This window comes from Leucoraja erinacea, chromosome 1, assembly GCF_028641065.1.
Source record: "Leucoraja erinacea ecotype New England chromosome 1, Leri_hhj_1, whole genome shotgun sequence".
NCBI lineage: Eukaryota > Metazoa > Chordata > Chondrichthyes > Rajiformes > Rajidae > Leucoraja > Leucoraja erinaceus.
In genome coordinates, this window is record NC_073377.1 from 34,671,677 (window position 1) to 34,689,625 (window position 17,949).

Here is a 17,949-nt window from a genome sequence, read left to right on the forward strand (position 1 = left end):
GTACAAATTGTGATCAACAACTGGCGACAATAACATAGAACAGCTAATAATCACCTTCTCAAAAACTCTGATGGGATCCTTCCTCAATACTAATCTTATGCTGACCATTATGCAAACTGCACACACTTCATTAAGCTTCATCACGGAGAAAAGAATTAGAAGAATTAACATTAGAAAATAGATTTTTTTTTTAAATGGAGAGCTAATTAAAGTAGAAAGAGTTAAGGTGAGCGTAGGAGGATGATCCAAAAGAGGAAATGAAAACAAGAGCAAAACATACCGAGGGAATTGATGGGAGATAATTTTAGAAAGAAAATTCATTGAAAGAAAGGAGAATTAAAGGGGGGACAAGATTCAAGATGTCAGAAAATGTGTCTTTCGCAAGCTCAAGCATTCTCTTGTTGGGAAGCAATGTAGCGACTATTTCAAATTTTGCCAATTTGTTTTATGTTTCAAAATCCAAGGAATCAAAGTCCAAAACAAAATGCTGGAAATGGTCAGCAAGTCAGGCGGCGCTAATGAAGAGAGAATTAGAATTAAATGTCTCAAGTCAAAAATATTTCAACAGGACATTGGTTATCTAATGCATATAATTATCGTATGCAGAACATTTAGTATGCTCAACAGAGACAAGGTTTCAATTGACTATTGATTCCTTCACCGAAAACAATGGAAGCATGGCCTTCCATTAAAGAGCTTGGGAACAAATCCTGGTAGATATTCATGGCAAAATTCTAAAATTTCTTGCAGTTTGCCTGTAGAGCCTTCAGCTCTCAGACAGCTTTTTGTCGTCTTACAGAATATGTGTAATTTATGTATTGTTTATTTTGTGCGTGTGGTCTGAGTCTATATGCCTGTGAACCAGCTGCTGCCTTCACAATGATGGAGTAATACCTAACTGGCTGCTTTGGCATGAAGCATCATAGAGTCTTACAGCACAGAAACAGACCCTTTGGCCCAACTTTCCCATGCCAACCAATATGCCCCATCTAAACTAGTCCCATCTGCCTGCGTTTGGCCCATATCTCTAAAGGTTTCCTATCCAGATACCTGTCCAAATGTCTTTTAAGCATCTTGGGGAGTGGGTCGCTGGAAATTTCCATGGAACGGAAGGCCTCTGCAATTCGTCTGCGTTTTATTATTTTTTGTCTATGTTTTTATGTAGTTTTTGTTATTTTTTTGTTGGTGTGTGTGTGTGTGTGTGGGGGGGTGGGGGTGGGGGGGGTGGGAGGGAGGGAGTAACTTTTAATCTCTCCCTGCACGGTTGACCCGACCTTTTCTTTGTCGGGTCTCCGTTGTAGTTGGGGCTGCAACGAGGAGCGGCCTCCAACAGGAAGACCGGGGGCTCTGGTGCCGACGACTCACCTCACCGTCGTGGAGCTGGCCGAGTCCGGAGCGGGTGGAGTGGTGGTGGAGCGCTGCTGCGGCCCGACCTCCGGAGATTCGGAGGCTGCTACTGCGAGTCTGGCGGACGGCGGCACCGGGAGCCCGCGGGTCCCTGCTGGGAGACCGCTTTTCAGGGCTCCCGCAACGGCGACTTCTCCCGCCCGAGTTGCGGGGTCGAAGAGCTCCTGGAGCGGGGCCTCACAGCATCGCCCCGCGCGGCTTGGAATGGCCGCGGGACTCTGCGAGCGCACGCCGGGGGCTCCAACACCAAGACCCGGTGTGCGACCTTGCACCACCCGGCGTGGCTTTAATGGCCGCGGGACAATCGCCATCGCCAGCCAGGGGCTTTGACTTTGACTCTGATATCGGGGGGGGGAGTGCAGTGGGGGGGGAGAGTGGCCTTTTTTGGCCTTCCATCACAGCGATGTGATGGATGTTTATGTAAATTATGTTGTGTCTTGGGTCTATTTGTTTGTAATGTATGGCTGCAGAAACGTCATTTCGTTTGGACCTCAAGGGGTCCAAATGACAAATAAATTGAATCTTGATCTTGAACTTCATTTGAATGAAAATATAGGTGGTTGGATTAGTTAGTTTGCCGATGATATGAAGATTGGTTGAGTTGTAAATAGCAAGGAGGTGGTCAAAGGATACAGCAGGATGTTTACCGTGGGGGAAAGGCATGATACTAGGATACCCAGGCAAGTTAATAGCAATGTTTTAAAAATAAAACATATTACAACAGAGCACATGCTAGAGGGCTTAATATGCATAAAGGTTGACAAATCCCCAGCACGTGATCAAGCATATCCTAGGACATTGTGGGAAGGTAGGGAAGAAATTGCAGGTCCCCCCAGCAGAGATAGTTGTAACATCAATAACTATGGGTAAGGTGCCAGGAGACTGGAAAGTGGCTAATGTCCACCGGGGGGCGCCGTCAGCGATGGCAGCCTCGCCAACGGTCTGTCTTTTCGTCTTTTTTGCTATTTTTAGTGTGTTTTAAAAGTATGTGTTAATGTGGTTCTCTGGCTTGTTTTATGTGGGGGGTCGGGGGAAACTTTTGTCAATCTCTTACCTTGCCGGAGATGCGATTGTTTCCCAGATCATATCTCCGGTCGCTCTGCGGCCTAACATCAGGGAGATGGCGGCTTTGCTCGGGACGGACTTTGAGCCCCACCGTGGGGCCGTGGATTTACCATTGGAGCCTGTGATCCCTTGCCTGGGATCGACGCTCCAACCGCGGCCTGCGGATTTCAACATCGAGGAGCTCGCAGTCTCGGGTGGAGACTGACGTCGGGAAGCTGCAAAGTCGCAAGAGGTTCAACCAGTCCGGACCCAGGGTCTGATCATCCGTCGAGGGGGAGCTGAGATCCCCCGATGCGGGAGCTTGATCCCCCTGACGCGGAGGGCCCGACCACCGGCTACGGGAGCCAAGATCGTCCCGTCCACCTAAGGCTCGAGGCCCCCGACCGCGGGAGAACAAAGAAGGGAAGAGATTGAATTTTTTTTCGCCTTCCATCACAGTGAGGAATGTGGAGGAGTCACTGTGGTGGATGTACATGTTAAAATGTATTTTGTGTATCTTGTTGCTTTTTATTGGTATGACTGTATGGCAAATCAAATTCCTCGTATATGTTGCAAAACATACCTGGCTAATAAAGTATGATTATGATTATGGGGCTGTGTCTCACTTAAGAAGACAGCAAGAAAAAGCTTGGAAAGATACTGGTGAGCCTTACATAAGTCGTGGAAAATATTTGAGAGGATTTTGAAAGACAGAATTTACATGTGAAAGCCGTAGCCAACATGCTTTTGTGATTGAGGAAATGTGTCGCACCAATCTGAAGAGGGTGACCAAGAAATTTTAAGGGAGGGTGCAGTGGATGTCGCCTATGTGGACTTTGCATGGCCTTTGACGAGGTTCTGCATGGCAGGCTAGTCAGGAAGGTTAGATCACATGGGATCCAAAATTGGCTTGAAGGTAAGAGACAGATGGTGGTAGAAGGTTGTTTTTGAGACAAGAGGCCTGAAACAAGTCATATTCCACAGGAATGGGTCCACTATTGTTCATTATTTAATCAATGGTACCTTATTGTTACATGTTACAAGAGAGTGAAATTCATTTTTCCACACAGTTCGGTACAAGTATTATTATCCAGTGCATTCAGAAAGTATTCATAACCGTTCAAGTTTTCCACATTTTGTTACTTTACAGCCTTATTTTAAAGTGGATTAAATTCATTTTTTTTTAATCATCAATCTACACACCATACCCCAGAATGAAGAAGCAAAAACAGGTGTTCAGAAATGTTTGCAAAGTAATTAAAAAGAAATAACTGAAATATCACATGTACATATGTATTCAGACCCTTTGCTATGACACTCAAAATTGAGCTTAGGTTCATCCTGTTTCCATTGATTATCCTTGACATGTTTCTACAACTTGATTGGAGTCCATCATTGGTAAATTAAATTGATTGGACACGATGTGGAAAGGCACACACGTCTATATCCTCAACATCCTCATCCTCATCGACCCTAGTGCGGCCTTCGATACCGTGAACCATAACATCCTGCTTACCAGACTTAAAGACCTTGGCATTGAAGGTTCTGCACTTAGCTGGCTCCGTTCCTACCTTTCCAACCGATCCCACTTCATCTCTTTCCACAACCACACCTCTGCTACAGCCACAGTCACTCAAGGCGTTCCCCAAGGCTCTGTTCTCGGTCCCTTCCTCTTTATCATCTACATCCTCCCCCTTGGTCATATACTCCGTCACTTCAAACTGGACTTCCATTGCTATGCTGATGACACCCAGATCTATCTCAGCACCAAGTCACCCCACCACCCCCCCTCTCTCCCATATCAATCCTGTCTATCAGCCATCAAATCTTGGATGCAACTCAACTTCCTTAAATTAAACAGTAACAAAACAGAATTTCTCCTCATTGGCTCCAAATCAACACTTACCAAAATTAACAACCCCACTCTCACTATTGACGGCACCACTGACTCCCCATCTCCTCAGGCCCGCAACCTTGGCGTGATCTTTGACTCAACCCTCTCCCTTGAGCCTCACGTCCGCCATGTTGTCAAAACATCATTTTTTCACCTCCGCAACACATTTCCTCGATTCCCCAACTCTGGGCAAGAGACTCTGTGCATCTACCTGATTTATTCCTCTCATGATTTTATTTACCTCTATAAGATCTCCCCTCATCCTCCTGCACTCCATGGAATAGAGACCCAGCGTAACCAACCTCTCCCTATACCTCACACCCTTTAGTCCTGGCAACATCCTCGTAAATCTTCTCAAACCATTTCACGCATGACAATACATTTCCTATATCATGGTGCCAGGAACTGAACACAATACTCTCAAATGCCGCCTCACCAATGTCATATACAACTGCAACATGACCTCCCAACTTCTATACTCAATACTGACGAAGGCCAATTTGCCAAAAGCCTTTTTGACCACTTTATCAACCTGCGACTAGACCTTCAAGGAACCACGCACCTGCAGACCTCGATCCCTCTGTTCTTCAACACTACCCAAAGGCCTACCATTCGCGGTTAGGTCCTGCCGTTGTTAGACGTCCCAAAGTACATTTCTCAGTATTAAATTCCATCAACCATTCCTCGGCCCACGTGGCCAATCAATCACGAACCTGCTGCATTTTTCACAACCACCATTTTTCACAACCATCTGCAAAACCAACCCACTTTTGAATCATCAGCAGCAAACTTGCTAATCTTCCCCTGTATGTTCTCATCCAAATCATTAATGTAGATGACAAACAGTAACTGGCCCAGGACCGAACACCGAGGCACACCACTAGTCACAGGCCTACGGTCCGAGAAGCAACCTTCCACCATCACCCTCTGCTTCCTTCCATGAAGCCAATTTGCTATCCATTCAGCCTTCTCTCAATAGACAATAGACGTTAGGTGCAGGAGTAGGCCATTCGGCCCTTCGAGTCAGCAACGTCATTCAATGTGATCATGGCTGATCATCCACAATCAGTACCCCGTTCCTGCCTTCCCCCATATCTCCTGACTCCGCTATCTTTAAGAGCTCTATCTAGCTCTCTTGAAGGTATCCAGACAACAGGCCTACACCGCCCTCTGAAGCAGAGAATTCCCCAGACTCACAACTCTCTGTGTGAAAAAGTGTTTCCTCATCTCTGTTCTAAATGGCTTACCCCTTATTCTTAAACTGAGGTCCCGGTTCTGGACTCTCTCACCATCGGGAAAATGTTTCCTGCCTCTAGCATCCAAACCTCTTATATGTTTCCATAAGATTCCCTCTCATCCTTCTAAATTCCAGATTGTACAAGCCCAGCTGCTCCATTTTCTAGCATATGACAGTCCCGCCATCCCGGGAATTTACCTTGTGAACCTACACTGCACTCCCTCAATAGCAAGAATGTCCTTCCTCAAATTTGGAGACCAAAACTGCACACAATAATCCAGGTGTGGTCTCACTAGGGCCCTATACAACTGCAGAAGGACCTCTTTGCTCCTATACTCAACTTCTCTTGTTATGGCAAACATGCCATTCGCTTTCTTCACTGCCTGCTGTACCTGCATGCTTACATTCATTTACTGATGAACAAGGACCCCCAGATCCCGTTGAATTTCCCCTTTTCCCAACTTGACACCATTTAGATAATAATCTGCCTTCCTGTTTTTCCTACCAAAGTGGATAACCTCACATTTATCCACATTAAACTGCATCTGCCATGCACCAGCCCTCTCACCCAACCTGTCCAAGTCACCCTGCATCCTCTTCACAGTTCACACTGCCACCCAGCTTTGTGTCATCTGCAAATTTGCTAATGTTACTTTGAATCCCTTCATCTAAATCATTGATGTATATTGTAAATAGCTGCTGTCGCAGCACCGAGCCTTGCGGTACCCGACTAGTCACTGCCTGCCATTCTGAAATGGACCTGTTAATCCCTACTCTTTGTTTTGTCAGCCAACCAATTTTTTATCCATATCAGCACTCTACCCCCAATACCATGTACCCTAATTTTGCCCACCAATCTCCTATGTGGGACCTTATCAAATGCTTTCTGAAAGTCCAGGTACACTACATCCACTGGCTCTCCCTTGTCCATTTTCCCAGTTACATCCTCAAAATATTCCAGAAGATTAATCAAGCATGATTTCCCCTTCGTAAATCCATGCTGACTCGGACCGATCCTATTACTGCTATTCAAATGTGCCTTTATTTCATCTTTTATAATTGACTCAAGCATCTTCCCACCACCGATGTCAGGCTAACTGGTCTGTAATTCCCCGTTTTCTCTCTCCTGTCTTTCTTAAAAAGTGGGAGAACATTAGCTACCCTCCAATCCACAGGAACTGATCCTGAATCGATAGAACATTTTGAAAATTATCACCAATTCGTCCACGATTTAGAGAACCACTTCCTTAAGTACCCTGGGATGCAGACCATCAGGCCCTTGGGATTAACCATATAACCATATAACAATTACAGCACGGAAACAGGCCATCTCGACCCTTCTAGTCCGTGCCGAACACATAATCTCCCCTAGTCCCATATACTTGCGCTCAGACCATAACCCTCCATTCCCCTCCCATCCATATAACTATCCAATTTATTTTTAAATGATAAAAACGAACCTGCCTCCACCACCTTCACTGGAAGCTCATTCCACACAGCTACCACTCTCTGAGTAAAGAAGTTCCCCCTCATGTTACCCCTAAACTTCAGTCCCTTAATTCTCAAGTCATGTCCCCTTGTTTGAATCTTCCCTACTCTCAGTGGGAAAAGCTTTTCCACGTCAACTCTGTCTATCCCTCTCATCATTTAAAAAACCTCTATCAAGTCTTCAAGAGTCCAACTTTGGTCTTAACTGTTTCCTCTTCACATACCTAAAGAAGCTTTTACTATCCTCCTTTATATTCTTGGCTAGCTTACCTTCGTACCTCATATTTTCTCCCTGTATTGCCTTTTTAGTTATCTTCTGTTGCTCTTTAAATATTACCCAACCCCCTTGCTTCCTGCTCATCTTGACCACGTTGTACTTCTCTTTTATTTTTATACTGTCCTTGACGTCCCTTGTCAGCCATGGTCGCCCCTTACTCCCCCTTGGAATCTTTCTTCCTGTTTGGAATGAACTGATCCTGCACCTTCTGTATTAATCCCAGAAATACCTGCCATTGTTGTTCCACTGTCATCTCAAATTGTAGATTAAAACTTATCATATTATGGTCACTACCTCCTAATGGCTCATTAACCTCAAGTTCCTTTATCAAATCCGGTTCATGACACAACACTAAATCCAGAATTGCCTTCTCCATGTAGACTCCAGTACAAACTGCTCTAAAAATCCATCACGGAGGCACTCCACAAATTCCCTTTCTTGGTTTCCAGTACCAACCTGATTTTCCCAGTCTACCTGTTGAAATCCCCCATAACAACCGTAATATTACCTCTGCTACATGCCAATTTTAACTCTTGATTCAATTTGCACCCTATATCCAGGCTACTGTTTGGGGGCCAGTAGATAAGTCCCATTACAATACAATACAATACGGTTTTATTCGTCACGTTGCACATAAAGTGCAAGTGAAATGAATTTGTCAGCAGCGGTACAATGAGAAAGAACACACAATACACAATAATATTTTACCACAAACATCCACCACAGCATTCATCACAATGGTGGATGGCACAAAAATTGGCCAGTCCTCCTCCATTTCCCCCCCCGTGGTCGGGACCAGAGTCCAGAGCCAGTCCAGGATTGGCTCTTCCCCACCGGAGACCGCGGCTTCAGGCTGGTGTAGGCCGCAGGCCGGCTGTCGAAGATTTAAAGTCCCAGCTGCAGCCAGAAGCACTGCAGACCGCAGGGCCGGCAGTCGAAGCTCCCCTCCAGGCGTGATGGTAAGTCCACGCCGGGTCCACGGTAGAAGTTGGCCATGGGCCGGCGGTGGTGGCTTCTTCTTCCCCCGGGTCCCCCATGTGGGATCCCGGGCTGTAGACGCCGCGCCAGCTGGAGCTCTGCAGACCGCGGCTTCAGGCTGCCGGCTGCCGCGGGCCAGCGAAACGGAGCGCTCCCCTCCTGCGAGCTCCAGCGAAGGCTCAGCCGCTCAGAGACGAGAGTCCACGCTGCGCCCGCTGCTGAAGGTCCGGGCGCATCTCCGGGAAAGGCCGAGTCGATCCTTGCCTTGCGGCCTGGAAAAAGTCACCTTTCCATGGAAGAGGCGGCCAAAACGGTTTCCCCCTTTGACCTCCAAAAGGGTATTTTTATCCTTACAATTCCTCAGTTCTCTCCTTAGATCACATGCGTCCTCCCACATACAAAACCATGCTGACTAGACCTAATCAGCCCTTGCCCATCCAAATGCCTGTATAACCTATCCCTGAGAATCTATACACAAGTAAAACTCTCATCCTGTTATCTTCCGGTTTACGTTACTTTGCATTTGCGCAAAAACAGTACGCGATAGTGCTTACCCACCGTTGTCCTGTGCTGCAAATGCACCAAGTTTTGTTCCTACCGGTGTTATATTTTAAAAGTTATTAAGATTTAAAAATCTTTAAAACTGCAGATTGGTCTCCTCTCCTGTCAGTCACAGCCAGGACGGCAATGATGATCAGCCATGATCATATTGAATGGCGATGCAGGCTCGAAGGGCTGAATGGTCTACTCCTGCACCTATTTTCTATGTTTCTATGACCCTTCCGGCACCATTGCTGCACTGATTGGCTGTCTCCAATGGCAGTCACCACCACGGCCCGCCTCCCTGCTGGCACCCACCTTCCTACCAGCGCGCCCCGCCTTCCTGCCGCCCACCTTCCTGCCGGCGCAGCCCGCCTGCCGGGGATCCCGAGACCTGGGTGCAGAGCCTGGCTCTGAGGGCGCCAACAGCTGATGCTCCTCCGGGAGAGGAGCAGCAACCTCGAGATCCCAGGGAGGTGAGATGGGAGAGTGGGGGGGGATTGAGGGAGAGCAGGCGGTAGGGAGGAAGAGGCAGGGCAAAGTGGGGGAGGTGAGGAGGAAGAGTGGGGGAGGAAGGGGGGAAGAGTTATGGAGGGAGAGAGTGACTGAGGCTAGGGGAAAGGAGAGGCGAGGGAGGGATTGGGGGAGGGTAGGAGGAAAGGGGAACGAAGAGGGAGGAGGTGAGGAGGGGGAGGATGGGGAATGGAAGGAGAGGAGGGGGAGTGGGGGAGGTACGGAATGGGGAATAGAGGGAGAGGAGGAAGTGGGAGAGGTGAGGGATAGTGGGGGGGGGGGGGGGAGAGATAGGGGGAGGTGAGGGAGTGGGGAGGTGGGGGGGGGGGGGATAGGGGGGGGGGAGTGACTCAGGGTAGGGGAGGGGGAGAGAGGGGAGGTGAGGTGAGGGTGGGAGGGGGATGGATGGGAAAGAAGAGGAGGGGGAAGAGGAGGGGGATGGATGGGAAAGAAGAGGAGGGGGATGGAGTGCTGGGGGATGAGGGGAAATGAGCCGGACCTGCACAGTTGGGGGCTACGGGTCAGTGGTGGAATATTACGTTGGAGGAACAGATTGCAATGAGGGACCAGGCCTCCCGTGTGACAGGGACCCAATGGGTCCTACTTAGTCTAGTACTCTCTAGTACCTTTCCAACTGCAGATGTTAAGTTCAACAACCTATTGTTCCCAGCATTTTCCCTGCAGCCCTTCATGAATAGAGGCACAACATTTGCCACCCTCCAGTCTTCCGGCACCTCTCTTGTATTTAAGGACGACTCATAAACTTCAACCAGGGCTCCCGCAATTTCCTCCCACACTCCAAAGACGTACAGGTTTGTAGGTTATTTGTCTTGGTAAATGTATATATTGTCCCTAGTGTGTGCAGGATAGCATTAATGTGCGGTGATCGCTGGTCGGTGCGGACTCGGGTGGGTCGAAAGGCCTGTTTCCGTGCTGCATCTCTAAAACTAATGGACAACGAAGAAGTTATCTGTAAATACATCAAGAACTTGATCAAGTGGTAACCTTGTAGGCCCAAAATGCAGTGCTTGTCCAAGTATCTGGTATGGGGTATGTGAGCAATAAGATGTAGTGGGGTCAATGAAAGAGCGTTCACGTCGCGGCCCTGTTTCCACCACCACGCACAAGAAGCACACGAAGCAAGAGAAAGACACCATTGGATGCAGACGCCGAGAAGTGTGTTCAGCCCTGGCTGAACAACTTCTAATCTTGTGTGTGGACTCGATAAGAAGAAGAATATGATGGAATTTAATGTTCGGAGCTGGGAATGTTGACCTCAGAAAGATTGCAGACATTTGTTTGTTGACCCTGCCAATGGATTTGGAGAATTTTGCAGAAGCAGTGTTAGTGGTATTTCTCCGATGATTTGACAGGCCTGCTGCATGTAGTACATGTCTCAGAACTATGAGGCACAGATCACTGCTGGCCAGTGGACGATTGTTTCATTTTTTGATCTTCAAACATACTTAGATGGTACGAGGGTATACTGTAGGTGATGGTTTTCAAAATCGTTGCCGGCCTTTATTGCAAGATATCTGTGAGATAAGGGACATGATGCATTTGAGCCAAAGTCATGTTGTAGTCCTTGTGGTTGGAGGGAAATGTTGTGCAAATGGTACCGTAAGGCCTTTTATATCTCACGCTTCAAGGTAATAGTTAATTATGTCTTGGGGCTTGACCTTGTGGTCAAGTTTTGTCTCCATACTCCAACTCAGACTGAAACTGAAGCAACGACAGTTCTGGACTGGTGGTGATTAAGTTGTGATAGTGTTAATATTGTGTTTCTGTGCTATTACTATGAAACCAAGAGTTTGGTTCAAAGTGGAGTGGAGAAGCACAGGCAATGAGGTGCCAATGTAGCGAAGCTGTGTGCTGTTCGGCACAGACATTGTGGGCCATAAGGTAATAAGGTTCACTTCTTAATAAACAGACAACTCACAAAATGGTTTGTTAGACCAACTCAAACTTTATTGATTATCGGCCGATGGAAGTGGCGAGGATATACCAGCCAAGCAACATAGACACTTGACGCTTCTCGTGTCACCACTTCAATTAACAAAGAATTACATGGTATTTTATACTGTGTTTTTGTCACTTAAGCACTTTCCAAAGATGTTAGTCATGGTCAGAGATACAGTCAATACACATTACCACAGGATGCGTCTGAGTTTGTCTCTTATCAATCAGCAGTCACATGGCAAAGGCATCATCCTATCAGTTGGTACTTTCAAGACAAAACGTTTCAATACACAGCAACCTGGGGTAAGCCTGGACTTGTCTCTCTCTCTTATCAATCTACTGGACAAGGCATGCTTGAGACAAAATATAAGCTATATCCTAGTCCAGGATTCCATAATATATCTTTTATATATTTAAAAGCATTTAACCTTTTCAAAAGGGCCCTTTGCTGTGTTGTGCTGTTCTATATTATGCTATGAATATGTCTGAAATAATAGGATGCAGAAGATAATATAGCATCTCCCTGGCAGTCAATACAGATTTAACTGGGCAAATCACCTCATTCTGTGTCATAAGATCATACATTGGACTGACATGATTACATTCTGTGACCTTGTTCAGTGCTTCTTCCATATGTTGTTAAGTGATAATCAGGAGATTTCCATATCCCATTTGACCCAATGCAATGTGGCTTTGTAGGGTCTGGAGCCATTGTTGAGGATTCCATGAGATTATCCTTCCCTCGTGTTTAAATAAGTGTCAAACTCATCTGACAGACCTGTCCTGTCAGTAGAATAGAACGTACTCAGATTGGAGGAGTCTGATACATCAAGGTGTGATTTTATAAATACACCAGGTAGTTGTTTGTCTACTCTTTGGGGATAACTTTCACATATTAGGCACTGGTTTCAGATTTTGGAAGGGGGATTCTACATGGTTCAGGAACAGCTTCTTCCCAATTAACATTAGGTTACTGAACACTGCAAACACCAACTTTTCACACAGGTGGTGGGTATATGGAAAAAGCTGCCAGAGGAGGTAGTTGATGCAGGTGCTATAACAACATTTAAAAGACATTTGGACAGGTGCACTGACAGGAAAGGTTTAGAGATATGGGTCAAACTCAGGCAGGTGGGACTGGTGCAGATGGGGCGTCTTGGTTGGCATAGGCCAGTTGGACCGAAGAATATGTTTTTGTGACTACACTTCGAACTACAAACTGTCTTGTTTGCACTAGCAAGTACTGTATTATTTGTTTTATTTTGTACTGCATTAGGGTTTCATTTATTTATTTTTTATTTTCTTTGCTTATTGTTATCTATTGAGTACTGTGTTTTAAAAAATGTTGGGGCGGTGCAAGCATGAATTTCATTGTTCCATTTCAGTACACATGACAATTAAACACTCTTGACAAGGTCTAGTGAACCGACGATGTTGCCGTGTCGGAGGCTGCTGCTCAGTGGTTTATTGGCTTTAATTTGTTTTCTAGTTTATTTAAACTAAACGGGGTGGCACAGTGGTAGAGTTGCTGCCTTACAGTGCCACAGACCAAGGTCCGATCCCGACTACGTGTGCTGTGTGTACAGAATTTGTACGTTCTCCCTGTGACCGCGTTGGTTTTCTCTGGGTGCTCTGGTTTCCTCCCACAATCCGATTACATATTTGGTTTCAGTAAAATTGTAAATTGTTCCTAGTATGTAGAATAGTGCTTGTGTGCAGTTACATGGATACGTAGACATTAAGTGCAGGAGTAGGCCATTCGGCATTTCGAGCCAGCACCGCCATTCAATGTGATCATGGCTGATCATCCACAATCGGTACCCCGTTCCTGCTTTCTCTCCATACCCCTTGATTCCCCTAGCCCTCTATCTAACTCTCTTTTGAATGTATCCAGTGAATCGGCCTCCACTGCCTTCTGAGGGACAGAATTCCACAAGTTCACAACTCTGTGAAAAAGTTTTTCCTCATCTCAGTTCTAAATGGCCTACCCCTTATTCTTAAATTGTGGTCCCTGGTTCTGAAATCCCCCAACATCGAGAACACGTTTCCTGCATTGCACCTGTCCAATCCCTGAATAATTTTATATGTTTCTATAAGATCCTTTCTCATCCTTCTAAATTCCAGTGAATACAAGCCCAGTCCCTCCATTCTTTCATCATATGACAGTCCTGCCATCCTGGGAATTAACCTCGTGAACTTACGCTGCACTCCCTCAATAGCAAGCATGTCCTTCCTCAAATTAGGAAACCAAAACTGTACACAATACTCCAGGTGTGGTCTCACCAGGGCACTGTACAACCGCAGACGGAACTCTTTGCTCCTATACTCAGCTCCTCTCGTTATGAAGCTTTCTTCACTGTCTGTTGTACCTGCATGCTTACTTTCAGTGACTGATGTACTTGTAATTCACCTGTTTCTGTCTTCAAGAGACTCACATTTGTCTTAACTAATTTTTTCCTCTTCACATATCTAAAAAAGCTTTTACTATCTATATATAGCTATATTTAAGAGGGAGTTAGATGTGGCTAAAGGGATCAGGGGGTATGGAGAGAAGGCAGGTACAGGATACCGAGTTGATCAGCCATGATATTGAATGGCGGTGCAGGCTCGAAGGGCCGAATCCTGCACCTATTTTTTCTATGTTTCTATCCTCCTTTATATTCTTGGCTAGCTTACCATCGTACTTCATCTTTTCTCCCCATATTGCCTTTTTAGTTACCTTCTGTTGATCATTAAAAGTTTCCCAATCCACTGGCTTCCTGCTCATCTTTACTATGTTACACTTCTCTTTTATTTTTATACTGTCCTCAACTTCCCCTTTCAGCCACGGTCCCCTCTTATTCTCCTCTCTTCCTCTTTGGAACGAATTGATCCTGCATCTGCTGGATTATTCCTAGAAATACCTGCCATTGCTGTTCCACCTTCATTCCTGCTACGGTTTCTTTCCAGTCAAGTTTGGCCAGCTCCTCCATCATGCCTCCATAGTCCAGTTTTCACACAGAGTGGTGAATCTCAGGAATTCTCTGCCACAGAAGGTAGTTGAGGCCAGTTCACTGGCTATATTTAAGAGGGAGTTAGCTAAAGGGCTTGTGGCTAAAGGGATATGGAGAAAAGGCAGGTACAGGATACTGAGTTGGATGATCAGCCATGATCATATTGAATGGCGATGTAGGCTCGAAGGGCCGAGTGGCCTACTCCTGCACCTATTTTCTATGTTTCTATGTTCAACTGTAATAAGCGAGTTCGGTATTCCGACTGCACATGCCCAGGTCATAGGTCACTAGCTATAAACACTCAGCAACGGCGGTGCTGCATTGTGTGCAGGCTTGCATTTCGTCCGTGGTTGGGGCCCGGCCCGGCTCCCCATCGCTGCGGAGGCTGTTGAGTTGCTGCTGGGCCGTCCCCGTCCCCTCCCTGGTGTCCCGTCCCTGTCCAGGGCGGCCCTGGGCTGGCGGGGCGGTCCTGGACTTCCAACCAGCGCTGCAGCCGCTGGCTCCAGCCCAGCTCTGCCTGTCCCGCCGGGTTGACTGGCAGCCCTCCATCTCCACCCACCTTCCTTCAGTCCGATACCGATATCCTGCTGAAGATGGGCTACTCGGAGCCGCTGCTGCTGGAGTCGTACTGGTCGGAGAGTCTGCGGATGGTCTTGTGCCGGCCATGGGCAGGCCGGGCACCCGCTGGAGCTGCGGGTGCTGTTGGTGGTGCAGGCGGCAGAAGCAACCTCCTCCCCTCCATTGCCCAGCCCCAAGCCCAGTCTCCGGGCCTGCTCCAACTCCAGGTCGGGGTTGAAGGCCACCCACAGCGTGGCCCAGTCAAGCGCTGGGCCGGAGGAGGTTGAGCCTAGGCTGGCGCTCTGGCGCAGGCGAAGCCGGGGCCCTCGCTCCTCCTCGGGGTTGTGGATAAAGTGGCAGCGGGTATCGTAGGGGCAGAAGCTGGTGGTGTACAAGGTACATCTTGTACTTGTGGTGGCAGCAGAAGGAACGTAGCTCGGCCAGGCCGTGGGTGAACTGGCACTTGTCGCCGTAGCGGCCCATCGGGGAGCGGGTTCCTCTGGAGTTGGAGCGGGGCTGGGCTGGAGTTGGTGCTGGATGTGGGCCTGGGGCCTCTGGAGTCATTGGTCCAGGCTGTCGGTTGGCCCGGCGGGTGAGGCAGAGGAGAGCTGGGGTTGGTGTTTCTCCACACTGGCAATGGGCTTGGGGGCCAGTGTTCCGTCCGTCCGGACGTCTCCGACCGCCCCCCAGGCGGGGATGGGACACTCGAGTTGCAGCGGCCAAGATCTTGCCCCCCCCCCCCCCCCCCCCCCCCCCCCCCTGAAAAAAGATCACACAAAAAAACGGACCCACGCTATACTCATTTACAACTATACCCTTGCAATTTCTTAGTCCTATCCACAATTACGCTATATCTTCTGATTCTATGTCAACCCTCGCAAGGGACTAAATTTCATTCCTTACCAACAGAGCCATCACACCCCACCGGGGTGATAGCTGGTCAGCGTGGACTTCACGGGCCGATGGGGCCCGTTTCCATGCTGTATCACTAAAGTCTGCTTAGTTCATTATTGTCACGTGGACATAGATACAGTAAAATGCTTTTTGTTGCGTGGTACCCAGTCAGTGAAAAGACTTTACATGATTACTATCAAGCCGTTCACGGTGAACAGATACAGGATAAGGGGTATGATGTTTAATGCAATGTTAAGTCCAATTACAGAGAGTTCCACAACCAGCCACTCAAAGCACTTCAGAATGGTAGTCAAGGCCACTGGACGGTAGACATTAAAGCATGAAATCATGCTTTTTTTTGGCACTAGAATAATAGACACAAAATACTGGAGTAACTCAGTCGGACAGGCAGCATATCTGGAGAGAAGGAATGGGTAACGTTTCAGGTCAAGACCTTAAGAAGCAGGCGGGTACTTCAGAACAGAGATAGGGAGAGATTAAAGATGACCGTGAATATTCCCACTAGTTGGTCCATGCAGGTACACAGCCAGGGTCTCAGTCCAGGCCAGTTGCTTTCTGTGGGTTCACCGTCAGGAAGGCCTATCTAACTTCTGCAACAGTGACCCTGGGAAAAGGCACACTCGAGTCTGATGGGATGGATGTCATCACCTTGTTGGCCATCTGCTCAAAGCGAACATAGAATTCATTACGTTCATCAGGGAGGGCCGCACTATCACCAGCAATGTTGCCTGGTTTCACTTTGCAGCCAGTTATAGTATTCAGGTCTTGCCACAGCTTGCAGTTGTCCAAATGATTATACTGAGATTGTCCTGGTATTTCCTCTTGGCATTCCTGATGACTTTGCGAAGATCATAGCAAGCTTTCTTGTAACACTCAGATTCTCAGTTTGAACATAGCAATAATACTAAAGTATGCCTTTTGTCAAACACTTTCTTGCAAGGAAGACAATAAGTGACAGTACACAAAAATGCTGGAGAAACTCAGCAGGTGAAGCAGCATCTATGGAGCGAAGGAAATAGGCAACGTATATAGTTATATGGTTTCGGGCCAAAACCCTTCTTCAGAAACGTTGCCTATTTCCTTCGCTCCATAGATGCTGCTGCACCCGCTGAGTTTCTCCAGCATTTTTGTGTAACTTCGATTTTCCAGCATCTGCAGTTCCTTCTTAAAGACAATAAGTGACAACGACTTTTACAAGCCTCGACCCTCTTGGAATTGCATATCGGGACAACTTAATGTATTGTCCTCCAGCTGACCGTTTAGCATGCAACAAAAAGTTTTTCACTGTACCTCGGTACACGTGACAATAAACTAAACGCAATGTTGGCATGTAGGTATAAAGACACGTGAACATGTAGTATATGCCTAACTCCAGGCCCAAAAGAAAAACATTCTGATGAATGAAGCTAGTGCACATACCTGCTCGGCAGCTTGCAAATCGACATCCCGTCTCTTTCTCTTCATGTCCCCCGTGTGCTTTAAAGAGCTTACCAGGACCAGTAGCTCTGCCTCCACATGTGCTGCCTAGAGTTCCGCTCAGTGTGACCCGGTGCTTCAGCGGCCCAGCCTCCACACACCCGATTAGTCCAACTCCGCGCCGCGTGATCAACACCCTCTGTGGTTCCTTTCCATGTCAATCATCGCGGATCGAATGTTTCCCGGGAGCTTCCGCTGCAAGCATGCAAGTGCCTGTGCAGAGTTTACGACAGATTTACGACATTGCCTGGTTAAAAATATATATTTTTAGGGCTGCTTGCATCAAAGATTATAGCAAAGATCTTATAGCGCTATAAAATCTTTGGATTATAGAGCAGAATTTGCAGTTTTCCAGCATCTGCAGTTCCTTCTTGAAAAAACTATAGAGCATAATCTTTGGCTTACATTATTTTGAGCGAGTGTTTCCAGCTGTGAGTTATTACTGGATGGTTTAACTTGCTTTTATTGTTGAAACAAGGAACTAGAGATACTGCTTTACAAAAAAAGGACACAAAGTTCTGGAATAACAAAAAATTGAAACAAAGACCTAATCATTGACAAAGACATGCTTGTTGTCATTGCTTATGAGATGGCAATTGTTCAATACGCAACTTGTCATGATTTAATAATGTTTGGAATTCTGCTATGTTAATAGAGAAGAGAGCGTCTA

The 17,949-nt window shown here is 47.0% G+C and overlaps 1 protein-coding gene across 1 annotated transcript in view; it reads right to left on the minus strand.

Moving 5' to 3' along the window:
* Positions 1–17,390, minus strand: part of nol6 (nucleolar protein 6 (RNA-associated)) — a 94,061-nt gene extending 76,671 nt beyond the window's left edge. Inside the window, exon 1 of the mRNA XM_055632531.1 lies at positions 17,223–17,390. Within this exon, the coding sequence (XP_055488506.1) occupies positions 17,223–17,267 (45 nt within the window). The 5' untranslated portion in view covers positions 17,268–17,390. The remainder of the gene's footprint in view (positions 1–17,222) is intronic.
* Positions 17,391–17,949: the final 559 nt, after the last annotated feature.